We start from the raw sequence: 24155 nt of genomic DNA on the forward strand, positions 1-24155 counted from the left end.
CAGTCAAGGCAGGAAAGGATCCAACATTCTTTTACCTCCATTTTACCACTCAAAACCTAGAAGTGGAACTGTGGCTCAAAGTGATAGTGCAAAAAAACTCAAGGACAGGGCCCAGGCCATGAGTTCAAGACCCACAACTCACAAATCATATCTACATATTCCAAACCTGATGTGTAGTATCTGAATAATCATTCCACTTTTCCTACTGGGGAGCCAAGAAATTCTAAAAAAAAACTTTGTAACATCAGTCTTCAGTCTATCCTGGAAGGAAATACATGGCATGACACATCAAAGTTTTCTTCAGAGCGAAGACTAGGATGCTGGCATAGGGGTTCTCACCTGTCATCCTTGCAACTAGGGAGACTGGGAGCAGAAAGATCTTGGTCCAAGTAGGCGCAAGCATAAATGTTACTCAAAAAACTAAAGCAAAAAGGACAGTAAGCACAGGTCAAGGGGTGGACTGGCTGCCTTGCTAGTACAAGGGCCTAAGTTCAAACCCTGTAGTAGCTCCCTACCTCAAAATAAAACAAAGCCAGGTGTGGTGGCTCATGCCTGTCTGTAATCCTAGCTACTCAGGAGGCTGAGATCTGAGGATCAGGTTCAAAGCCAGCTTGGACACTAAAGAACTTGAGACTCTTATTTCCAATAAATCACTAGGGGAAAAAAAAAAGAAATGGGGCTGTGGCTCCAGGGGTAGGGCAGTGGTCTTGAGCTGAAGAGCTTAAGAACAACACCTAGGCCCAGGGGTAGGACAGTAACCTTGAATTGAAGAGCTTAGGGACAGAGCCCAGGCCTAGAGTTCAAGCCCCATGACCGGAAAAAAAAAAAAAAAAAAATCTAAATAATCCTCTGAAGACTAGAAAGGTATCATTAGTCACTGTCAGATTCTCAAGTCCATACTTTTCAGCAAAGCAACAAATTATGGCCCTTTGAAGATACTACTTTTTAAGCATTTCCCTATACTAGCAACAATCTTAGCAAGAAACTGGGAAGACTCACTACAGTGTGCTATTTTTAACTAAAGGATAACATAGAAGCAGTTAAGAATTCTGACAGTACTCACAGGGTGTGAGCACAGCTCACAGTCACTTGCCCGCCAGTAAGGACCCTTGGGGCACACCTACCTTGTGTGACTCCGATCCTCAGGCAGTGAGCATAACACCCTGTTTCTACTGATTTCATTTTGGTTCTTTAGTTTGAGTAACAAGAGGAATGTATGATGGCAGTTATTCTCTGAAAGACTTCCAAACCAATTCAGAAAAAATGTCTTTTCCTAGCATATATAAGCTACTTCAAAGGACTTTACTTAAATAAACACATTTGTTTAGTCAGATGTAGTCAACTTCTTTTCTTGAAAAGTATTATACTGTATACCTGGAACACTGCCACTTTATCAGGAATTATAGAAGAGGCACGGACACTGAATTAATAGTTTCAGAGCATTCTGCAACACTCACCTGAAATTCGGCATGATCTTCCAAACAACATAGAACAAGGACTCTGGACTAAACGCAGTCTGGTTGCCTTGCCACAAGGCACAGAGTGTCTTTCTAAACTCCTCTACCAAAGACCTAGAAAAGAATGAAGACATACCCTCATAATCTTCCACTGTCTAAAACATACAATAAAAAATGTAAGTTTTTTCTGAACCAAGTTTGACAGCTAAGAGCATCTTAAAAGCCCATACCGCTAGGTACTGGTGGCTCACACCTGAAATCCTTCAGTCTCTTACTTCCAATTAACCAGGAAAAAAAAAGCTAGAAGTGGAGGTGTAACTCAGTTGGTAGAGTACACCTGAGCAAGAGCTCCAGTCCCTGGGTTCAAACCTCAGAACCTACAACCTCTGCACGACCTGCACCATCAGCCCCTCCAGAAAAGGACCACGTAAACAGCGATCGTTTACTGGGAAAACTACGTTTTTGTTTTGTTTTTAATACTGGCAAAACTTTTTTTTTTTTTGCCAGTCCTGAGGCTTGAACTCTCAAACTCCCAGCCCCAAAACTAGTTGTTGTTTTTTTAAACTATATGGTAAACTTACTTTGAGTATATAAAGTACTTTCTTACTTGTATATTGAATTTAAAACAGGCACAGGAGAAAAAATAAAGCAGTGGATAGTAAATATACACACACATACGCACATATATACGTTTTTTTGGGGGGGCCAGTCCTGGGGCTTAAACTCAGGGTCTGGGCACTGTCCTTGGACACTTTTTGCTTAAGGATAGCACTTTACCACTTGAGCCACAGCACCACTTCTGGATTTTTCTGTATATGTGGTACCGAGGAATCAAACCCAGGGCTTTGTGCATGCTAGGCAAGCACTATCATTAGGCTATGTTCCTGGCCCCAGTGGGTAATTTTTAAGCCTATTAACAGGGAGCTCCACCATTATCTGGGACTATGTGGGGGAAAGCCTCACCATGCCCTACTGCAACAAAACGCTAGAAGGAGCCTGATAGTTTTAAGACTAGGCTAGAATGATAACCTTTTACTTGTACGTGAGAAAAACAAACCATAGGTGTTTAAACCATTGCATATTGTGGCTCTCAACTCATGTAGTTAAAGTGATATGCTTCAAGTTCAGTTTCCATTTCTGCATCTCTATCCATCTAAGCCCCACACTATTGGCTACTCACCTGGTAGGTATATCTGAGCGTCACTATCTCCTCTCTCTCTCTCGAGCCTGTAATCCAACAGGGGCCTGGGATACAAGTCACATGGCTTCCTTGCCCCAGACCTCTCTTCTTACTTTTGGGGAGGTTTGGCTGGGAGGCAGAGCAGTTTATCTCAGCCCCCCTCGCAGTCAGAGCATGAAGCAGTGGTGACACAGTAGCAGGGACAGTGGCGAAGACAGAGCCAGCAGCAGCAACGACAGTGCAGGCAATACCCTGCTGTGTCTGGGGGGCAGCAGTGTCCTTTTGTCTTCACAGGACAGTTCCATGGGTCAAAGTAGCTGTGGGACCAGCTCCACACCTGATTTTCACCCATGCCTTCCACAAATGCCTTTTCTGCCTGCATCGGCCATAGGCAATTTCTGCTGCACCCGTAACTAACCCCTAAGCACCACTCATCTCCTCCCAGGTGTTCCTCTCTTCCTCACTGCTATCAATTCCTCAGCCAAGGCCTCCTCTCCAGCTCATCGCAGTATCCTCCTAGGATGCTGCAGAAGGAAAGGCCGTCCCACTGCACCCAGGTCAGGCCTAGGGAGGCTCCCTCCGTGCTGTTCACCACTCTTAACTCTTACCATGCTCTATCCTCTTCCTCAGCCACCAACATAGGGCAGCATCTGATTCTAAAATGGTCTTCAGGCTGGGCAGTGGTGGCCCAAGCCTGTAACCCCAGCTACTTGGAAGGCTGGGATCCGAAGGATCATGGTTTGAAACCAGCCTGTACAAGAAAGGCCTATTCTGAATCAGTAACTGGATGGCACATGTCAGTGAACCCACCCTGTGACAGTTCAGGGAAGCCCAAGCAGAAAGGAGTGAGTCCATGAGACTCCACCTCAAATTAAAAAAGCTGTGCATGACAGTATGTACCTGTCATCCCAGCACTAAACAGAAGGAGGTAGCTCCACATGCTTACACCAGTTAGGGAACACTGCAATAAATGTGGATAGAAGGTGGCCCTCGAGGCCATGAGTGTAGCCTAGTCATAGAGTGCTAACCTTGAACACAAAAAGGCTCAAGGACAGTGCACAGGCTCTAAGTTCAAGCCCCCGGACTGGCAAAAAAGAAAAAAGTTGGTCCTAATAACTTGTTTATTCTGTATCAATTAAAAATGGACTGTTCATTTACAATTAATTTGTTAGCTAAACCTGTCGTGGCTAATTAATTTTAGCCAACACTATCAAATCAATTCAGATGAACTAGTAAGCATATACCCAGAATCCTACTGCATACAATAAATGTCGGTTATAGGATGTTTGAATCTCCAGACTCAAATAGAAAGCTAAATTTATTCTTTCTGTTATAGAAAAATACAACTCCAGCAATTAAGATTATAATTGCCATCTACTTGCACATACTTAGAAGAGCTTTTTTAAAACATGCCTATTACCTCAAGCAAAATCATCCCAAACCCATTAACCAGAAAGGACACATTCTGGAACTCACACGTTGTTGTCTCCTTGGCTCCTAGTGTGGTATGTCCGCCTTCCTGCTGTCTTTCCATTCCTTAACTCCACAGCAGGCAGTTCTTTGAAGTAACAGCAAAACTGCTCAATGTTGCTATTTTAAAAGATGGAAATAAAGTTTTTTTAAAAAAAGAGAATTTAAAAGGATGGCATAAAAAGTGCTATGAAATCTCCACAGTGATTTTTTTTGAGGGGGGGGGGTGAGCCATGGGGCTTGAATTCGACCTGGGCGCTATCCCTGAGCTCTTCAGCTCAAGGCTACCACCCTACCCCTGGGCCTGGGCATTGTCCCTGAGCTCTGCAGCTCAAGGATGCCTTCAGCAACAGCCCCACTTCCCATTTTTTGCTGGTTAATTGAAGATAAGAGTCTCACGGCTTTGAACCATGATCCTCAGATCTCAGCCTCCTGAGTAGCTAGGATTACAGGAATGAGCCACCGGCACCCAGCAAACTCTCTTGCCATAGTCAGCATTATTAACGTGTGATCTTATAATCTTTCACTCAGTTCCTTTATTTTAGCTCTTTTGCTCCAAGATACATAACTTGTAGGAATGAACAAAGAAATAAAACTGCTCTTCAAAATGCCCCCAACGTTCCTTTACCAGAGACGGTCACCATCTCCTCTTTTCAGGGTGCCTGTTTCTGAGTATTGAATGAAATCATTTTCTTAAACAAAAACCAACTGCAAAGCCACACATATTATTATTTCCATATACTACCCAGGATCCTGAGGGGTACTAATGGGTAGCTAGAATTCCTAACACTTTGAGCAAGCATAGGTAATCAAAAACAGGAAGTAGAGCTCTGTTCCTTGTTTGTGATGTGATGTGGTCAGGGCTAACTTACTCTAGCTTTTAATGCTTCATCAAAAACTAAAGGTACACCACTTTTACGGTCATTCTACGCAAGTCAGTCGTATTGACTAGTTCATTACTACTCGTTTTACATGTTTCAGGGTCTTCTAAGAGCATGTTACCTTATGCTGAAGATTTCACTAATGACTGAAATAAGCTCTCTGAACTAGGTTCCCTGAAATCTACCTCTAGTGACTACTGCCCATACCTTCAGCCAGGGAGCTGTACCTTTTTTGTTGGTACTGGGGTTTTAACTCACGTTCTCATGCTTGTGAGGTGTTCTGCCATAGAGCCACATACCCAGTGCCCTTCTGCACTACTTAGTATTGAGACAGGGTCTCACTTCCTGCTCAGTGATGGACCTGAACCACGGTTCTCCTATTTTATACTCCCCAGGAACCAGGCTGACAGGCCTAGGCCACCATGTCCAGGTTTTGGTTAAGAAGTGGCCTGGTGAACTTTTTTGTCCAGGCTGGCCTCAAACCTCGATCTTAGTCTCCCTACCAGCAGAGAGTATCAGTACCTTTTACCATTCTTATGGAAAACTTTTTTTTTTCAAGTAGAGCATTGCTGTGGTTGCCAAAGACGAGCTTAAACTCAAGCTCTTCCTTCCCTCAGCTTTGAGCATGTGCCACTTTGTCCAATTTGAATTTTATAGTTTTTTTTCTAATAGTATGCCCAGATCCTGAGTTCTGTTAGCTGCTGGGGGTTGTGAGGGTAACTGAGGTGGCAGCAGAGGCCGCTCCCCGTTGTGAGGAACAGCTTCAGTCCCATACACCTGCACAATGCAGCCCCCATAAGCTGACTGATTGTATTTGCCCAGTTAATCACAGTCCCCATAAGCTGAAAATGTTTTTCTGCCATTGCCTATAAACCCCAACTTGCTTAGTATTTCTAGTGCGACCTGATCCCGACCAGGGAGTTCAGCGGGGAGCGTACTCTAATCAACTTCCCTTTATCTCGACTTACCCTCGTCTCTCCTCTCTCTGGAACCCTTATATCTGGTGCTGAAAACCTGGGAAGGCGAGCGGCGTTTTGGCCACTGGTGTCTGAGGGGCGCGGGCCAGCGCTGTCCCTTCCCCTTCTCTCCCCTTTCCCTCCCTCTTCTTCTCGGATGCCTTTTCCATGGGAAGTGCAGAGCCCGCTGAGCTCACTCACTGGCTAAGCGGCTGCTCTATCACAGCAGCAGCTTCTGTCAATGTGAGCAGTGCAAGCCCGTGGACAGTCACCCTACGTGACTTGGGTTTTATTGGTTATCTGAGTAAACCCAGCTAAAGCCAACTTCCTTTCACACCTGGTGCCTGTCCTCCACTCAACTCTCCCCTCGTTTTGTTCTCATCGGACCAGGACCTCAATCCAGACAGCGTGCATCCACCACATTGGGCTTGGGTAAGTCCCACTCCTCTCAGTGTCCCAGCTTGCTCCTCTCTTCCCAGGATCCAGAATCCTCTTGGAAATCGCAAGCTTATGTCCGAGTCTTCCTTAGTCTTTGGCCTCTGTGGTTGTGGAATGTCTAGGGACACCTGACACCCCTCCACCCCTTCTCATTCTCAATAACTCTCCGGCCAACTTGGGGACGCCCTCTTAGCCTGAGTTTTATCTTGAGCTGCCTGGACACAATGGGAAATCAAAATTCCAAACTCTACCCACATTCTTCTTTGGGTTGCTTATTAACTAACCTCAAACCGCTGGCACTGGCACCAGACCTTATGGCTCAGAAACTTATTTTCCTCTGTAACTTGGCCTGGTCAATGTAACAGCTTGACAACCAGTCTCACTGGCTTGAAAATGGGACTTTTGATTTTAATATTCTCACCAACCTCCACAACTTCTGTGAGCAGACAGGAAAGTGGCTGAAGTTCCTTATGTCCAAGCGTTCTTCTATCCTCACTCCCATCCCTCCCTCTGTCTTCTTTGCCTCTCCTCTGACATCCTCCTTGCAGGCAGGAACAGCTGGACAAACCTCCTTCCACTTCCTCCTCCGAACCTTTTGACTCCCAATTGTGCTCCTCCCAGCCCTCACGCCCCCTCCGTATATGCCACCCAAATCTGCCTCTCTGCCAGAACAGGCTCCCCAGCCCTCTCCTGCTCCTTCTCCGAGTGCTGCAATGCCTTCCCCTGTAGCTGGCTGCACCTGGGCCCAGACCAGGCCGCTGGACCATCTCCTGCCCTTGCAAAGAGGTGGCCAGTTCGAAAGGGCTAGTTCAAGTGCATGCTCCTTCCCACTAGCCAATCTGTCCCAGACTGAGGTCCTTGTTCAATAACACATCCACCTTTATTAAGGAGTTCCACTATTTAACCCAGGCTTATGACTTCACCTGGCATGACCTGCATGTTCTCTCCTCTGCCCTCACCACTGAGGAAAGGACCATGCTGATGAGGTTTACTGCGTGGACCCGACCATGCCCTGGGGGCTGAGGCAGTCTCCAGACAGGACCCCACTGGGACTATCAGGTAGACAAGCAGGCACATTGCAATGGCCGCCTGCTTAGGGATAAGATGTTGATTTGACTTTCATCCCGACTCCAGGGAGCCTCCCATAAGGTAGTATTTTTTTTTTTTTTTTTTGTTGCCAGTCCGGGGCTTGAGCTTAGAGCCTGAGCACTGCCCTTGGACTTTCTCAAGGCTAGAGCTCTACCACTTGAGCCTCAGCACCACTTCTGGCTTTTATCTATGTATGTGGTACCGAGGAATCGAACCCAGGTCTTCATGCATGCTAGGCAAGCACTTTAACCACTAGGCCAAACTCCCGGCCGGGGTAGTAATTTTTATAAATTAAGGGAAATTACTCAGTATCGTGATGAAAACCTGTGGCTTTTTTGTCAAGGCTGACTGAGGCTCTCACTCAATACACCTGAATGGACTTGACTTCTCCCATGGGGGGCAGGGTTTCTGGCCTGTCATTTCACCAGCAGGCACAAGAACCAGCCATGGCCTGGTTCCAGAACCCCTTAACTAAATGGCAGTTGTCCCTAACAGGCCCACTTGTTTCAATTTGTCTTTTCTTTTTTTATTTGCCCCATGTCTTTTAAGGTTTACATAAAGCTGCATCCAAGAAATGATCCGAGGGACAGTCAATCAGCTCCTTCTTCACCTGCACACTCACTTGCTCAAGGCCTCTCCAGCACCCCAAATAACTGGCCTGTAGCCCCCTTCTACACCCCTTTTCAGCAGGAAGTAGCCAGACAAGTTCATCACCCTATTTATCCAATCAAAGAGGCCAGAATGTTAGGTGGCTGGGAGTTGTAAGGGCAACTGAAGTGGCAGGCAAAGGCTGCCCCTCTTCCGATGAATAGCTACAGTCTGATATACCTGCACAATGCTGACTGTACCTGCCCAGTTAATCACAGCCCCAGTAAGCTGACTGATTGTACTGCCCAGTTAATCATAGTCCCCATAAGCTGAAAATGTTTTTCTGCCCCTGCCTATAAGACCCCAACTTGCGTGACCTCTCTGATCCCGACAAGGGAGTTCCCCCAGAAGCATACTCTAATAAACTTCCCTTTGCCTCTAGTTACCCTCGTGTCTCTCCTCTCTCTGGAACCCTTACAAGTTCAAGCCCCAAGAGCTTGAACAAAAAAAAATACCTCTTCCCCCACCAACAAAAAACCTTTTCTAAAAGTAATGGAAGCAAGAAAGTAGGAGAGAGACAAGCACATGGCCTAAAATATTTACAATCCAACTTGTTTATGGTTTTGTCGTTGCTGTTTAGTTGGTCTTGGGCTTGAACTCAGGGGTCCAATGGGCTTTTTCCTCCCTGCCAAGAGTAGCACTCTACCACTTTGAGCCACATCTCCACTTCTGGTTTTCTGGCGGTTAATCAGAAATAAAAGCCTCATGGACTTTCCTACCCAGGCTGGTTGCAAACCATGATCCTCAGATCTCAGTGTCTTACCTTTTTTATAAAAAAATTTTCCTTCATTCTCTAGTCTATTCAAGAAGCCATAGGAAACTATAATACCGAACAGCTGTTATTATTCAACATTGCTCTAAGCGCTTTAGACAAATTATATTATTTAATCTCAACTACCCAAGAGGTAGGAACCAATTTTACTTATGAGGAAAGGAAGGAACACAGGAATGGGATAAAGGAGACTTTCTCCAATAATTAATACTAGTGTTTGTGACAGAGACAAGATCTGAATCGAGAGCAGTTGTTCTTAATCTGTTGTGTTGTATGTTACCTGAGTGACTGGAGAATGGCATTCATGAAGCATGTGTTGCCCAAATTCCGAAGGCCTGTTGCACAAATGGCAGTGGTACTTCCCTGTAAAATGGAAAGAGGCACCAGCAAATGTAAGGGAAGGCTGTTTCAAACATCTAAGCAAAAGCAAAGGTCTCTTGAAACTCCAGCACCAAGCCAATCTGTCCAGTGAATATTTCAAATAAGCCCGCTAATCTCTGTGTGAGCACAGGATTGTTTTTAGAAGGTAATTTCTGAGAGTATCTTATTGGAAGATTATGAAAAAATACACCTTACCAAATACCACAAAAGCATTAATTATGTAACACAAAAGGTGGGGGGAAGAACAGGAAAATAAATGTCTATTTTCCTACTATGGTATATAAACTGGGAAAAAAAAAAAAAAAGTACCTGGACTTCTAAAGACTGAGGCTTGGCTTACTCTGCTTAGTTCTGGGAATGGGCCATGATGTACAAACACTACACCAGGATGAATCTACCAATTCAATCCAAAGCAGCTCTGCCCATCACTCAGGTGACCACAAGAACTCTTTAGCTGTTTATTCCACACTAATATATTTGTGTGTACCAGTCCTGGGGTTTGGGTTCTAATCCTGAGTTGCTTTTGTTCACATATAGTTTCTCCACTAGAGCCACAGCTCCCCCTCATGCTTTTTTGGTGATTAATTAGAGATAAGAGTCTCACAGACTTTCTTATGCAGGCTGGCTTTGAACCCCAATCCTCAGATCTCATTTTCCTGAGTAGCTAGGATTATAGGTATGAGCCACCAGTACCCAGCTTGTTTCCACAAAAATCTTAAGACTCTGAGTATATGTCCAAATACAAGATGTCAACAAGGAGCAAATGTAGGGCAAAAAGACAGGTCCATTTAAAAACATTTCACTGTCCTGTCAATCAGTTATGGTTGTCAGAATGAGAATGTGGGGTTCCTATTTGTTTTTGCCACTCCTGGGACTTGAACTCAGGGCTTAAGAGGCTAGAGTACTACTTTGAGCCACAGCACCACTCCCAGCTTTTTTTTTTCCCTTGGGGGGGGGGGCGGTAATGTGGTACCATGGAATCAAACCCAGGTCTTCGTGTATGCTAGGCAAGCACTCTATCACTAAGCCAAACTACCAGCCCGAGAATATGTTTCCTTTTACATGAAGTTTTATTAATCAAGTTCCAAGAAAGAAAATTGAATAACAAATTCAGAGCCTAGAATTTAACACTGAGAAAGAAGCAGGGGTGCATACTGAGGTACACCATGGGTATGGAATGTGACCTGCTCGCTGACAGAAATACTCACAGCATGGGCCAGGAGTTTGGCCTAGTAATAGAGTGCTCGCCTAGCATGCACAAAGACCCAGGTTCAATTTCTTGGTACCACATACATGGCAAAAAGCCAGAAATGGTGCTGTGGCTCAAGTGGTAGAGCCTTGAGAAAACTCAAGGACAGTGCTCAGGCCCGGAGCTCAAGCCCAAGACTGGCAAAAAAAAAAAAAAAAAAAAGAAATACAGCAGCTAACAGTTGTAACATGCCAAATCAAGACACAAATTTAAAAATTCACAAAGGTAACAGTAAATGCTAAGAGTTCTAACCAGTCATTTGACCTAAATGAATTCTTATCCTTGAATATACTTACATTTACTTTTAATAACTTGCTGTTTATTGATGAGTTTTCCAAAAGTTTTCTTTTTCTGTGCCTATCAGCTGTGAAAGCCGAGCTACTGAAACACAAACAGATTGTTCAAGAAAACATTAATATACACATGCCAGAGTGCAGAACTCAAGCTGTTCCCGATGCCCCGGCCTACTTAATCAGGCTGTCAAATGACCAGGCAGACCCACAAGTCTTTGCCATCAAAACAAACTCCACGGCTCCTGCATAGCAGGGATTGTGTGCTCTCCTCCCCAGCCGCCCCACCAGCCCCACCCTGCAAAGCTGGTGGTGGTAGATGGCAGTATAAGATATGCCCTCCCAACCCCCTTCTGTCTGCCTCACCAATCACCCAAGTTTTGAAAATGACCCATCCCCTCATGGCAAAGGAAGACTCACATGTGAGTTTTAACAGCCTCAAATCATTTACTACTCCTTTCTTAATTTGGAAAAAGTGTCATATTTCACTCATGTGTTTTATTCGATTATTATATCATCCAAAATGAGTGAAAATTATAGGAATTTAGGCATATATAAATTCATCTGGCTCAGTTATACTCCAAAGAATATTATAAAACAAATCTTTACCATGTTAGAAATTTAAAATTCAAGGCTGGGCACTGGAACCTCACACCTGTAATCCTAGCTACTCAGGAGAATGAGATCTGAGAATCGTGGTTCAAAGCCAGTCCAGGCACGAGAGTCCATGAAACTTATCTCCAATTAACCACCACAAAAACCCAAAGTGGCGCTATGACTCAATGTGGCAAGAGTGCTATCCTTGAGCTGAATAGCTCAGGGACAACACACCCAGGCAAAATTTCTTCTTGAAGGAAGCTATTTTACTTAAGATTAATCAGAAAGTTATTTCTATTTTCAAAAGATCACTCTAGGCCAGGAGTTTAGCCTATTGGTAGTGTGCTTGCCTAGCACGAACAAAGACCCCATTTGGATTCCTCGGTACATTTATAGAAAAGCCAGAAGTGGTGCTGTGGCTCCAGTGGTAGAGCTCTAGCCTTGAGGAAAGCCCAAGGACAGTGCTCAGGCCCTCAGTTCAGTCAGGCCAAAAAAAAAAAAAAGTACAAAATTATTAAACACAGACTTTTTTTTTGGTCCAGGCCTGCGCTTGAGCTCAGGGCCTGAGCACTGTCCTTGGGTTTTCTCAAGGCTAGAGCTCTACCACTTGAGCCTCAGCCCCACTTCCGGCTTTTTTCTATGTATGTGGAACTGAGGAATCGAACCCGGGTCTTCATGCATGCTAGGCAAGCACTCTACCACTAGGCCAAATTCCCAGCCCCTAACCACAGATTTTTTAAGTCTATTGATTCTTTTTCATTTCTAAAGCTAATCCAAAATAAAGATATAATTTTCATTTCAGAATCTCTATATGAACTATAATGTCTTCAGAACATCAAATCTAGTGACAGCTATTTCAAATGTCAAAAACTGTCTACTAAATTGTATCTTTCTCAGACTGTCAGTGCCTACAAAATGAACACGCCAAACCCATGGGCATTCCCATATTCCTTCACAAATTCTCAGGTGAACAGGTTGAATCACCAAGTGTTGGTACTACTTAGCCATCATGCGCCAATTGATACATTTCACCCTTAAAACTGACAGCCACCTGCTCCCTATATATACTATTTAAACTTAATTTTAACAGAAACCTAAAATTCAGTGACATGTTTGACATTTTGGGGGGGGGGGGCAGGTCCTAGGATTTGAACTCAGCCTGGGCACTATCCTTGGGTGTTCTCAAGGCTAGCACCCTATCACTTGAGCCACAATACTAGTGCCAGCTTGTTCTGAGTATATGATACTGAGGAATCAAACCCAGGGCTTCATGAATGCTAGGCAAGCACTCTACCACTAGGCCACACTCCCAGCCCTTGTCTGGCTTTTTAAATGCAGATCACAGAACACTTCCCTCACCACGGGTTCTTCCTGCCACCCACACTGCCCCATTACTGCACACAATAAATACAAGTGTAATTATAGATCCCACAGCCACTAGATCAAAGCCTGTTTGTGAAACATCAGAGGACACAGACTACAAGAGTATACAGGGCTCTGTGATACCTTTACCTAATGGGGTAGTCAATAGGAACTAACTACTTCCTAGCAGTGGTGGCATCTTTGTTCTGCCAAGGACCTTCTGCATATTTATAGTACAAAGACACACCAGGCAGCCATATCTGTCTCATCAAGTACCAAATGGTTTTTCAGGCCTTACACAACTCAAGGGTTGGATGTTCCCCACTCTACTATAAACACACATTTTGGAAGGCCCTCTTTTTTCTTTGATTTGGTTTTGACCAGCTTAGTCTGGATTGACAGAGCAGACTTCCTTAGAGGCAGAGAAAACATTCTGTTAGCTACCTAATTTCCCCAACACTGGTGTGGATGTTCCTACACAAACCCCCCCAGGACTCTCCTCCGGAACAGTTTATCATGAGTAACTGCAAAGTGATGATGATGCCTCTGTCACTAATCCAACATACATAGGATTCTATTTAAAACAGAAAATGCCCAATGATGACAAAGTATTTGACCCCATAGAGGTTTGGTTTGGTTTGGTTTTGGTGCCAGTCCTGGGGCTTGAGCTCAGGGCTTGAGCTCAGGGCTTGAGCCCTGTTCTTGGGCTTTCTCAAGGCTAGAGCTCTATCATTGGAACCACAGCAGCATTTCCGGCTTTTTTCTATGTATGTGGTACCAAGGAATCGAACCCAGGTCTTCGTGCATGCTAGGCAAGCACTCTACCACTAGACCAAACTCTCAGCCCAGACCCCATAGAGTTTTAATCAGCATTATAATCTGGCCAAGCAGTGCACAAAAGCATTATGAGCAGACACTGCATTGGAATAAGTCATTTCTGCTCCATATCACTGAAGACTATGCAGGATTTAAGTTGGCCCAGGATGGCCTGCTTTGGGTGGATTCTCACAGTACTCTCTATGTATCAACTGTCAAAATAAATTAGATGGCACCTGATGATATGGAGTTATTTACACAGATTTCACTGAGCCAGCACTTATTCCAGAGCCACGCTTCTATCTACTTAGGCTCAAAGGCTATTGCTATTTCATTTATTTTATTGCTTTAATTCCAGGTCCAGTGGTTTTATCTGAATAAGCAATTTGGCTTAGCAAAGAAAGTATGTTCACATAAATTCTTCAATTTCTTTATGGTCACAAAGCACTCACAGCTTTTTATAATTCAAATTTTATGTTCCACCCATAACAAAAAAGTGTAATGAAAAAACTGTGATCCTGTGCTATATAGTATGATACTTAAATGTAATTTTCCTTAAATTAATATGTAAATCTTAAATCTTTCTAAGCAGATCCCACAATGTATTTGTCAACAGATTTTTGAAAACCAAAAGTATCTTCATAATTAGATTTTATCTTTTTCTGCTCTTCCTTCACATTCTCAAAATTTTTGCATAGCTTGTAAATTTGTGAGTGGTAACTAAGAAACAGGCTCTGGAACCCTAGAGCTAATGATAAATATTAAATTAAATATAAACAATGTTTATGTATCAAAAACGAAGGCTTGATAACATTTCAATCCCCTTTCTAAAACATACTAAAGTTACGTAACTCACCCAACAATTCTAAATGATCCCTCCCACCCACCTTATCGTTCCAGAGACCAACTACTTACTTTTCCAAGTTCTGTAAGTGTTCTCTGACTTTCTGTACTAGTCCCAGCTTGGTATCATTAACCACGAAATCATCACAGCGGTAACTGTAAGGAAAACAGAGGTGATGAATGTGTAGAAGGGGCTGGAGTAAGTTGTTGAGGCCTGGGCGCTCAGGGCAATCCCCAGCTCTGCTGCACGGGCAGCTGCTGCTGCCCCATTACTGAGGGAAGCCCAAAAGAGGATTTGGAACCACAATGGAATGTTTTCTTATGAATGTTTTTCAAATCCACATAGGCAATAAGCACCATGAGCCCTAGCTTCTTTCCATACTCTATTTAAAGGCTCTTCAATTCCTTCTTTGAAAACGAAAATAAGCTGCTACATTCTTTTTAGTGGGCCTAATAGATGGAAAAGGGAATAAAAAGCACTAATTCTTTTCTTATAGCCCTCTGCCTGAAGCTATAAGGGGACCACTCTGCAGCACAAATTAATGGAGAATCTGTTGAAGAAGGGATTTAAGTCCAAGGCTGGGAAATGGTAGTTAACCTATGGAAAGATCTGAATAGAAAAAAAAAAAGCTGTGCATTTAAAACATACTTTAATTAAAACAATGGAATTCAGATGAGTTAGAATAATGTGTCTTTAGTTCCGAGGCACTGGGAAATGAAAGGATGCAACAGTGGCTAAAAGTGATAAATATTTAAGAAAAATGTCTAAGGTGAGTTTTAGCAACTAAACAAAAAAGTCACACACACAGCAGCATTTTGCTGGATCAAGGCCAATTTTAACAAAAACACAGGCTGGCACTAAGATTTGTTTCTGAAGATGCAGCTTTATATAAAACAACTTGTCATAACCACCAAAAAGTAATGAAAACAAAATTGTCACTCTGAGTAAAAAAAAACTGAGTAAAAAAAATTGTCAATGAAAATTAAATTGACATTCTGAGTAAACAAAATTTAGAAACACAGTAATTAGTAAATAGTATGCCATCATCTGTAACAGAATTTAAAAAAAACTCCATATATGTAAAAATCAGTTAACTAAAAAAAGAAAAAGCCTCCTGGCCTAAAATCCTAGCTACTCAGGAGGCTGAGATCTGAAGATCAAAGTCTGAAGCAAGCCTGGGGAAGAAAGTTTATGAGACTCATATCTGCAATTAACCACCAAAAGCCCACAAGTGGAGCTGTGGCTCAAGAGGTAGAGTGTAAATCCTTTTGAAAATGTTAACTAACTCAGGTCACTATTTAGCCTGGGCCTACCATTCATGTCCCTCAGGATTTCTCTGCTACCTTCTCAAGTTTCCAAGGTCATCCTAATATGCAAAAAGCAACTTTCCACATCCTGGACCACCTTCCTAGCATTGAGCCACTGGGAGGAAGGCAATTTATTTAATTCCTTAAACCAGAGAAAAGGTTTAAAATTTGCTGCTTTCAGATAAATGTCAATAGGGTACCAATTAGCTTGAAAATCTGGACTTAAGGAACTTGGTACCTATACAGGCCTTCAGCTAAGGTCCTGACAAAGAACTGGACTGTTACCCGATTTAAACTCCCACTTAAAAGTTTCATTTCATATTTCCATAAAGGCAGCACAAGCACTCCAAATACTAATTGCCATCTAGAAGAAAGAATCACACACAAAAAACCCTGACTTAAAAAAATAAATAACAGTAAAGAAACAAGTTACCTATTTTATACAGGATGTATAACACTAATACTACAAAACTACCACCTTTTATGTAAAAGTGAACCCCAAAAGGATGGTATCAGATCTTCATTTAAGTTTTAAATTCCTTTACATTCACTTGTATAACATTTTGGTAAAGCAAATACGACCATCTTTTTTTTTTGTCATAGAACTTGAACTCTGGGCATGGGTGCTGTTCCTGAGCTCTTTAGCTCAAGGCCACCACCCCTTCCCCTTGAGCTACAGTGACACTTCTGATTTTCTGGTGATTAAATGCAGATGAGTCTCACAGACTTTTTTTTTTTTTTGCCAGTCCTAGGCCTTGAACTCAGGGCCTGAGCACTGTCCTTGGGCTTTCTCAAGGCTAAAGCTCTACCACTTGAGTCTCAGCACCATTTCTGACTTTTTCTATGTATATGCAGTACCGAGGATCAAACCTGGGTCTTCCTGCATGCTAGGCAAGCACTCTACCACTAAGCCAAACTCCTGGCCCCATCACAGACTTTTTAGAGCTCAGGCTGGCTTTGAATCGCAATCCTTAGATCTCAGCCTCCTGAGTAGCTAGGATTGCAAGCATGAGACACGGCACACAGCTAAATATGACCACTTTTATTATGAGAGATACTGAAGAAGAAAAAAGAAGCTGACGCTAGATGCTGGTGGCTCATGCTTGTAATCCTAGCTACTCAGGAGGATGAGATGTGAGGATCACCAATCAAAGCCAGCCCAAAGAGGAAAGCCTGTGAGGCTCTAATCTGCAATTAACCCCTAGAAAACCAGAAATGGCCCATGGCTCAGGTGGTAGAGCTTGCTCATAAAAAGCTCAGGAACAGCACCTAGACCCTGAGTTTAAGCCCCATCATGGCCAACGTCCCCCTCCCAACCCCCCCCCAAAAAGCTGACATTCTAGTGACTTCATGTATTTCAAAAATTTACAAATACTTTAGAAAACAAATATATGTTTTGTTTTATTTTTTTGTGGTACTAGGGTTTAAACTTGGGGCCTTTACTTGATAGGCATTAGAGCTATACCCCAAATTTTTGCTTTAGCTATTTTTCAAAGTCTCCCGTTTATATCTAAACTAGTTTACAGTGTGGCCTCTTACTTTACACTTCTTGTGTAGTTGGAATGACAGGTATGCACCATTTTACCCAGCCTTTTATTAGCTAAGATGAGGATCTCACAACTTTTTTCTAAGCTGGCCTTGAACTATGCACGATACTCTGAATCTCCACTTCTTGAGCATGTACTATTGTTTTTTGGGTTTGTTTGGTTTTGTTTTGTTTTGTTTTTCCCCAGTCCTGGGCTTGAGCTCAGGGGCTAAACACTGTCCTTGGACTTTCTCAAGACTAGAGCTCTACCTCTTGAGCCTCAGCACTACTTCCGGCTTTCTTCTATGTATGTGATACAAAGGAATCGAACCTGGGTCTTCGTGCATGCTAGGCAAGCACTATACCACTAGACCAAACTCCCAGCCCTATTATGGTAGTTTTAAACCATCTTATTAAATTTGGATGTCCTGCCATCAAGTAAGCCAATTGTAGAAAATGAGAACAATTAAAGTAAACATCTGTATGCTTTGTTAAGAGCAATAAGTCTTTCGTGGTTATAAACTATCTATTAGAAAGTATTTTTTGACACTTTAAGACACTAACTTATTTAAAAACTAATAATTTGTGCCCCGCACTTGTAGCCTAGGTATGAAGATTGCTTGTCCCTAGGTTCCAGGCCAGCCTGAGTAATGTAGTCAGACAAGAGGGAGAAGGGAAATTTTGAGAGGCAAACAGAAACAGAAATGAGAAAAGGGAAAAGAGACGAGGGAAAAGGAGAGGAAGGATGGGAGGGAAAGGTCCATGCCTGTAATCCCAGCACTCAGGAGGCTGAAGCTGAAGGATCAGAGGATGGCTGAGTCTTAGGCTAGCCTGAATTACACAATAGTATTTCCAAGTGACAGAAGGGGGAGAAGAGAAAAGAAGGAAGGAAAAGGAGGGATGGATTTATGCCTAGTAGTTTATATAATAAGATTTTCCTTTTTATGTTTTTATCACAACTACCTTAGAAAATGATCAAGTGTCATTTTAATGCCACAAATGACAGCTTTCTCTTAATTTAAATTGGTATTAATTCAAAATATTTAAGAACTCAAATGCAGGCTAGTTTTTAGACAAATGAATTGATTCATATTTCATAATACATAAATTTAAATTGATATTAATTCAAAATATTTAAGAACTCAAATGTAGGCTAACTTTTAGACAAATGAATTGATTCATATTTCATAATACATATATTCTTGAAAGAATACTTTAAAACATTACATTCTGATAAGTATTATAAAAAGAACATTAAAAACATTAATTCTCAGAAATCTGACTACTGTTTATAAAGATGTAAGTTGACTTGGACAGATGTCAAGAAATTACATCTTCAGCATTTTAAATCTATAAACTCCTAATATCTACTTACAAGAAACAAATGTATCTAACTTTAATCTTTGCTTCTTTCAGGCACAGTAATAGATACCACACATAATCGCATTGTATGGTTACCAGAGGAAACTAGACTGAAAACAGTAAACAGAATACTAGCTATTATGAAACTAAAAATAATATTGGGAAGATTTTTTTTTTTTACTTCATTGATCTTTCAGCTTCATGACAGTATAGTCATGTCAGAAGGTAGGCTAGTATCAAGTCAGAATTACTCATGATGGTGATTTGGGCATCGCTTCCCTCTTCTAAACCAGTGGCCTATTTTATGTTGTGTGTGTGGCGAATACAGCCTGCACCCTTCTCCCTGCTTATACCAGAATGAGTAGACTCCCCTGGCAAGGGTGCCCATCACAGAAAAATGTCCTATGGTTCTTCAGTCTTCCACCATGATCAAAGGACACAATATTATAGATCTGGGATAACCTACCCTATTTTTCAAAGACAGATAACAAAACAATCTTTCAAACATACACTGCCTACTCTACACAAGACACTGAGTTCTAGAGGGAACGCAAAGATCTAGGATTCAGTTTCTACATGGACCCGTGGATGTTTATGAACAGCTAACATGCAGTAGGAAGTACAGGTAAGCAAACTTCACGTCCATCCATGCACTGGAGTTAGAGGGAGAAGGGGCAAGCCACCAGCAGTGATTTCATGAAGGCTAGGCAAAGAAAGGCCAGGGCAGGAGCTATTGTGAAAGAAAAGAAAGAATGCAGCTGCAGTGTCTTACAAGTTCTCTAGAGCAAAGCCCACAGTAAAACAGAGGCTTAAAACACTCAAGTCAAAATACTTAAAACACATTAAACCTAACATACCAATAGTGTTACTTCTATAGCCAGTCTAGCTATAAAGAAAATTCCTAAGTTGAAGTAAAATTACTCAACAACATTGGGGAATGACAAACAGCCCACAGAGAAAAAGAGGAAATCTCTTTGTTTCTTAGTAACAGATGAGGTATGGAGAAAACACTAATTTAAACTACAGCTTCTTCAGCTTACAGCTGGGTTTTTTTTTTTTAAATCCTTTTAAGAGGGTAGTGCACTCCCATGAGAGATTCCCTGGCATTTTGTTCTGAAACCCACAAGCGATGTGATAATGCAAGCGCCCAGCTGCAGCTCCCTTTGCTGAAGCTCCGGGTACCCACACACTCGCTGCTCTGTGCGACTTCACACAAAAGACTGGCAAGTGGCCAGGAAGCCTTGCTGTGGTGTATTCTCCCCAAGTTCAAGATTTTCCATTTAACTGCACTTCAGCCGTGAAATCACATCTGCTTTAACATGCTCTATCGATGTAAAACAAATTAAATTCCAATTTCTGATTTTTTTAAGTATTCAACTAAAATGCAAAATGGAAAGCCATCAAAACAGGTATTTCAAGACTAATCTTAAATTCTGCTGTCTTTGAAGCACAAATACTAATGGATATACAGGCAAACATGGTTCTATAAATCAGGTAGCTATGTCATAGGTCACTCTAGCATACAGTACCCTAAGGGAAAAGGGAAAAAAAATCTAACGGAGGGCTGAGGATGTGGCTCAAAAGTGAACTAAAATAGCTGCTGTAAGCTGGTGGCTTACACCTGCAATCCTAGCTACTCAGAAAAAGGAGATCTGAGGATTGCAGTTCAAAGCCAATTTGCGCAGAAAAAAATTCATGAGACTCTCCAATTAACCACCAGAAAATCAGAAGTGATGCTGTGGTTCAAAGTGGTAGAGTGGTAGCCTTGAGCAAAAGAGCTCAGGGTCAGTGCTCAGTTCCTGAGTTCAAGCCCCATGACTGACACCCCCCCAAAAAAAAGTAGACTGAAGACATGCATGGCTCTAGGTTTGATCCCCAGCACCAAAACATACAGATAAACCTCACCCCCCACTTATTCCATCCCCCACTTAATCATACACACAAAGGGAATCACAAAACAGCCTAGCCAACTTTAATTCTGGTAGAAAGGTGTGTTTTACAACAGCACATAACAACTGAGTGCTCACCTCTGCATAAAAAGGCTTTCACTTTTAGCAAAATCTACAGTTGATCTCTCTTCTAGGTCTTAACACCTCCCACATAAAGTATCACTAAAAGAAGCATTGTCTGAATAAACCTTGAGAGGTTTATTCAATAATCAACTGGGGTTGACACTGGTAGGATTTAAACTGAGTATTGAGCTGACTAGGCAGAAGCCACACTTGCATCCCTTTCTATTTTTGTTGTTTTCAAATAAGGTCTCATATTTATGCCCACACTGTCCTGGACAGCAACTTTGCTATTATACCTGCTGTAGCTGTGTTGTCAGGCTGTATCACAGAGCCCTCATTGATTGAGATGGAGCCTCATTCACTTTTGGCATCTGCCGATCCTCGAACTGCAAGGCTTCAGAGTAGCTAGTATTATAGGGCAATACACATGGCACAATAGCCAAATCTTAAATGTCAAATCTGTAAAAATTTGAAAGACCTAGAAAGCCACTGAGCTTTCTTCCCCCTCTGAATGGGCACCTTTCTACAATAATGCACTGAGTGATGTAGAAAAGAACTTACATACAACTTTGGTAGCAAACCAAGGGCAAACCAAAAGTGATTTTTGTAAGCCAGGTTTGTGTACACATCCAAATGCCCCAACAGGCTCTAGAGGCAGGAGGACTTTGAAGTCAGTCTGAGTTATCTCCACCACTACCACCACCCCCCCACACACACACGCACGCGCGCGCACACACACACACACACACACATACACACACACACACATGCATGCACAAAATGGTATATGGACTTTAAATTCCCATTTCTGTCCACTACCTTCATGTGATATCACATACACAGGAAAAAAAAAAAAGCTGGAAATGGTACAGTGGCTCAAATGGTAGAGTTCTAGCCTTAAGAGAGCCCAAGGACAGTTCTCAGGCCCTGAGTTCAAGCCTCAAGACTGGCAAAAAGAAAAAGAAGATAAAGAAAAAAGGATCCTTCAAACAAGCTTGACTTATTTTCTTCTTCTGCGATATCAACAACCTTTAAGAACTGAGGGCAAGCTGGGTGCTGGTGACTCACACCTGTAATCCTAGCTACTCAGGAGGTTAAGATCTAAGCATTATGGTTCAAAGCATCCTGGCCAAGAAAGTCCATGAGACTCTTATCTCCCAATCAACCACCATAAAATGAGTAGTAGCACTCTGGCTCAAAGTGGTAGAGCACTAGCTTTGAGCAAAAGAGCTCAGGGACAGCACCCAAGCCTTGAGTTCAAGCCCCATGAACAACAACAACAACAAAAACTTAAGGGTAATTTAAATGAGAATTATTCATCATAATTTGTTAGTCAAGGAAAGTTGCTTCACAACAAAGTTAAAACTGCAAATTATGCTTCCTGTACTTATCAAATGAATACAAATGACTAAACATAGTTTACAAACCTAAACAACCCATTCTATTTTTTTTAAAAAGACACTATTTTACTGCCATGTACATAAAGTAGATATGCTTCTTATATTATAAATAGAGAGCCAGGCTGCCCTGAAACATCTGATTTTCCTGCCTCAACCTCTTGAGTGCTGGCATTATAGGCATGCACTATCTTGCCCAGCTACCTCCAACCTTTTCTTACAGGGTGAATTCTAAATTAAAAAACACCTAAAATGATGCATACTAAATTCTTGACATTTATATCTCACGAAGAGCAAAATATATTTGAACTGACAAAAGGAAGATTAAAACAATCTTCCAAGCCAAGGGCTGCAGTGGCTCACACCTATAATCCTAGCTACATAGGAGGCTGAGATCTGAGGATCGTGGTTCAAAGCCGGCCTGGCAATAAAGACTGATAGACTCTTCTCTCCAATTAATCACTAGGAAAGAGGATGTAGGGCTGTGGCTCAAGAGTTAGGGAAGTAGCCTTGACCTTAAGAGCTCAGGGACAGGGCCAAGACCCAGAGTTCAAGCCCTATGACCCACAAAAAATAAAGAAAAATAAACAATCTTCCAAACATGTTAACATATGACTAGGCTAAGGCTATATGACAACATATGACAGTAGGAACATGAAGGGTTTTGATGCTATTGTTTGAATCTGAATTTTTAAAAATGATAGTAATGCTGGATGCTAGTAACTCACACCTGTAATCCTACCTACTAAGGAGGCTAAGATATGAAGATTAAGGTTTGAAGCCAGCCTGGGCAGGAAGGTCCATGTCTTATCACCAATTAACCACCAAAAGGCTGAAAGTGTAACTGGTTCAAATGGCCAGCCTTAAGTGAAAAATCTAAGAGACAGCCCTGAGTTCAAGCTCCAGGACTGTCATCCACCACCACCACCACCACCCACCCCCCCGCAAAAAAAAATACAGATAGAAAAGTGTGTGTGCATGTGACCCCGTAATAGAGCTTGAACTCAGGACTTTTGATCAAAAACTCCACTTCCAGTTTTGGGGTGGTTAACTGGAGGTAAAAGTCTCACAGACTTTCTTGCCCCAGGCTGGTATAAAACTGTGATCCTCAGATCTCAGCCACCTAAGTAGCTAGGATTACAGGTGTGCGCCACCAGCACCCGCTGAAATAACTTTTTTTTTTTTTTTGCCAGTCCTGAGCTTGAACTCAGGGCCTGAGCACTGTCCTTGGACTTTCTCAAGGCTAGAGCTCGACCACTTGAGCCTCAGCACCACTTCCGGCTTTTTTCTATGTATGGGTACCGAGGAATCAAACCCGGGTCTTCATGCATGCTAGGCAAGCACTTTACCAACTAGGCCAAACTCCCATGAAATAGCAAACTTTTAATGAATAGCCATAGGAAAAAAAATTCCATATCCTGAAGCCTACTGTAATGGGCAAAGTACAGAGTAGAGGAGGAGGCCTAGCTTCTGAAAGGAAGATGGCCAAGTGAAATCTGAATGAGTAAGCACAATGTATCCAAGAGTCCTGTTCCTGGAGTCCTAAAGGAATAACAAGGTATATCACTTTCATAGGGCAGGAAAGATTATATTTGCATGCACTGAAAAAATAAGTTCCAGAAAAGATTAGCTTACCAGTATGTACTGTAGCTACTGCAATCCATACACACTGTGTGCTGAGCTTTTTCTTGCTTTTCGGATTTCTTATAGTTGGTTAAGGGTATTTGTGCATCTTCGTAATGTTTTTTGGCGTGACCATTCACATACCTTGCAAAGACCAAACAAATATTTACTTTAACCTACTGTAACCAAATTAAGTGTTAATCAAATTAAAGTGAGAAAAAAACTGGCAGGAGAATTCAACCATTTGGTAATTTATTACGGTAAAATGCTTAAAATACACATTTTTGCAATCAATTATTTACTATATTGGACTTTTCATTATACACTATATTAGGGGCAGGCAACACAAGACAATGTCTATATAAATCATAATCTTATATGATGATGCTTTTGTTACAGGTATTTCCTTTGTTTTTTTTTGTTTGTGCTGTTTTTGGTCATGGGGCTTAGACTCTGGGTCTGGGCGCTGCCCCTGAGCTCTTCAGCCCAAGGCTACCAC

General features: G+C 42.2%; 1 protein-coding gene across 4 annotated transcripts in view; it reads right to left on the reverse strand.

Moving 5' to 3' along the window:
- Usp3 (ubiquitin specific peptidase 3) overlaps positions 1 to 24155 on the reverse strand; it is a 93135-nt gene that overhangs the window by 29795 nt on the left and 39185 nt on the right. For 2 of the 4 annotated variants that reach the window (XM_090358227.1, XM_090358229.1), the window contains exons 3-8: positions 23669 to 23800; positions 14502 to 14585; positions 10818 to 10899; positions 9172 to 9254; positions 4114 to 4227; positions 1458 to 1571 (exon numbers count right to left, since the gene is read on the reverse strand). In XM_090358227.1, coding sequence (XP_090214353.1) covers positions 1458 to 1571; positions 4114 to 4227; positions 9172 to 9254; positions 10818 to 10899; positions 14502 to 14585; positions 23669 to 23800 — 609 coding nt within the window. Of the gene's footprint in view, positions 1 to 1457; positions 1572 to 4113; positions 4228 to 9171; positions 9255 to 10817; positions 10903 to 14501; positions 14586 to 23668; positions 23801 to 24155 lie in introns of all 4 variants that reach the window. The other 2 variants (XM_090358228.1, XM_090358230.1) reach the window with 1 other exon arrangement.

This window comes from Megascapheus bottae, chromosome 25 (assembly GCF_031878675.1).
Source record: "Megascapheus bottae isolate mThoBot1 chromosome 25, mThoBot2.hap1, whole genome shotgun sequence".
Lineage (NCBI taxonomy): Eukaryota > Metazoa > Chordata > Mammalia > Rodentia > Geomyidae > Megascapheus > Megascapheus bottae.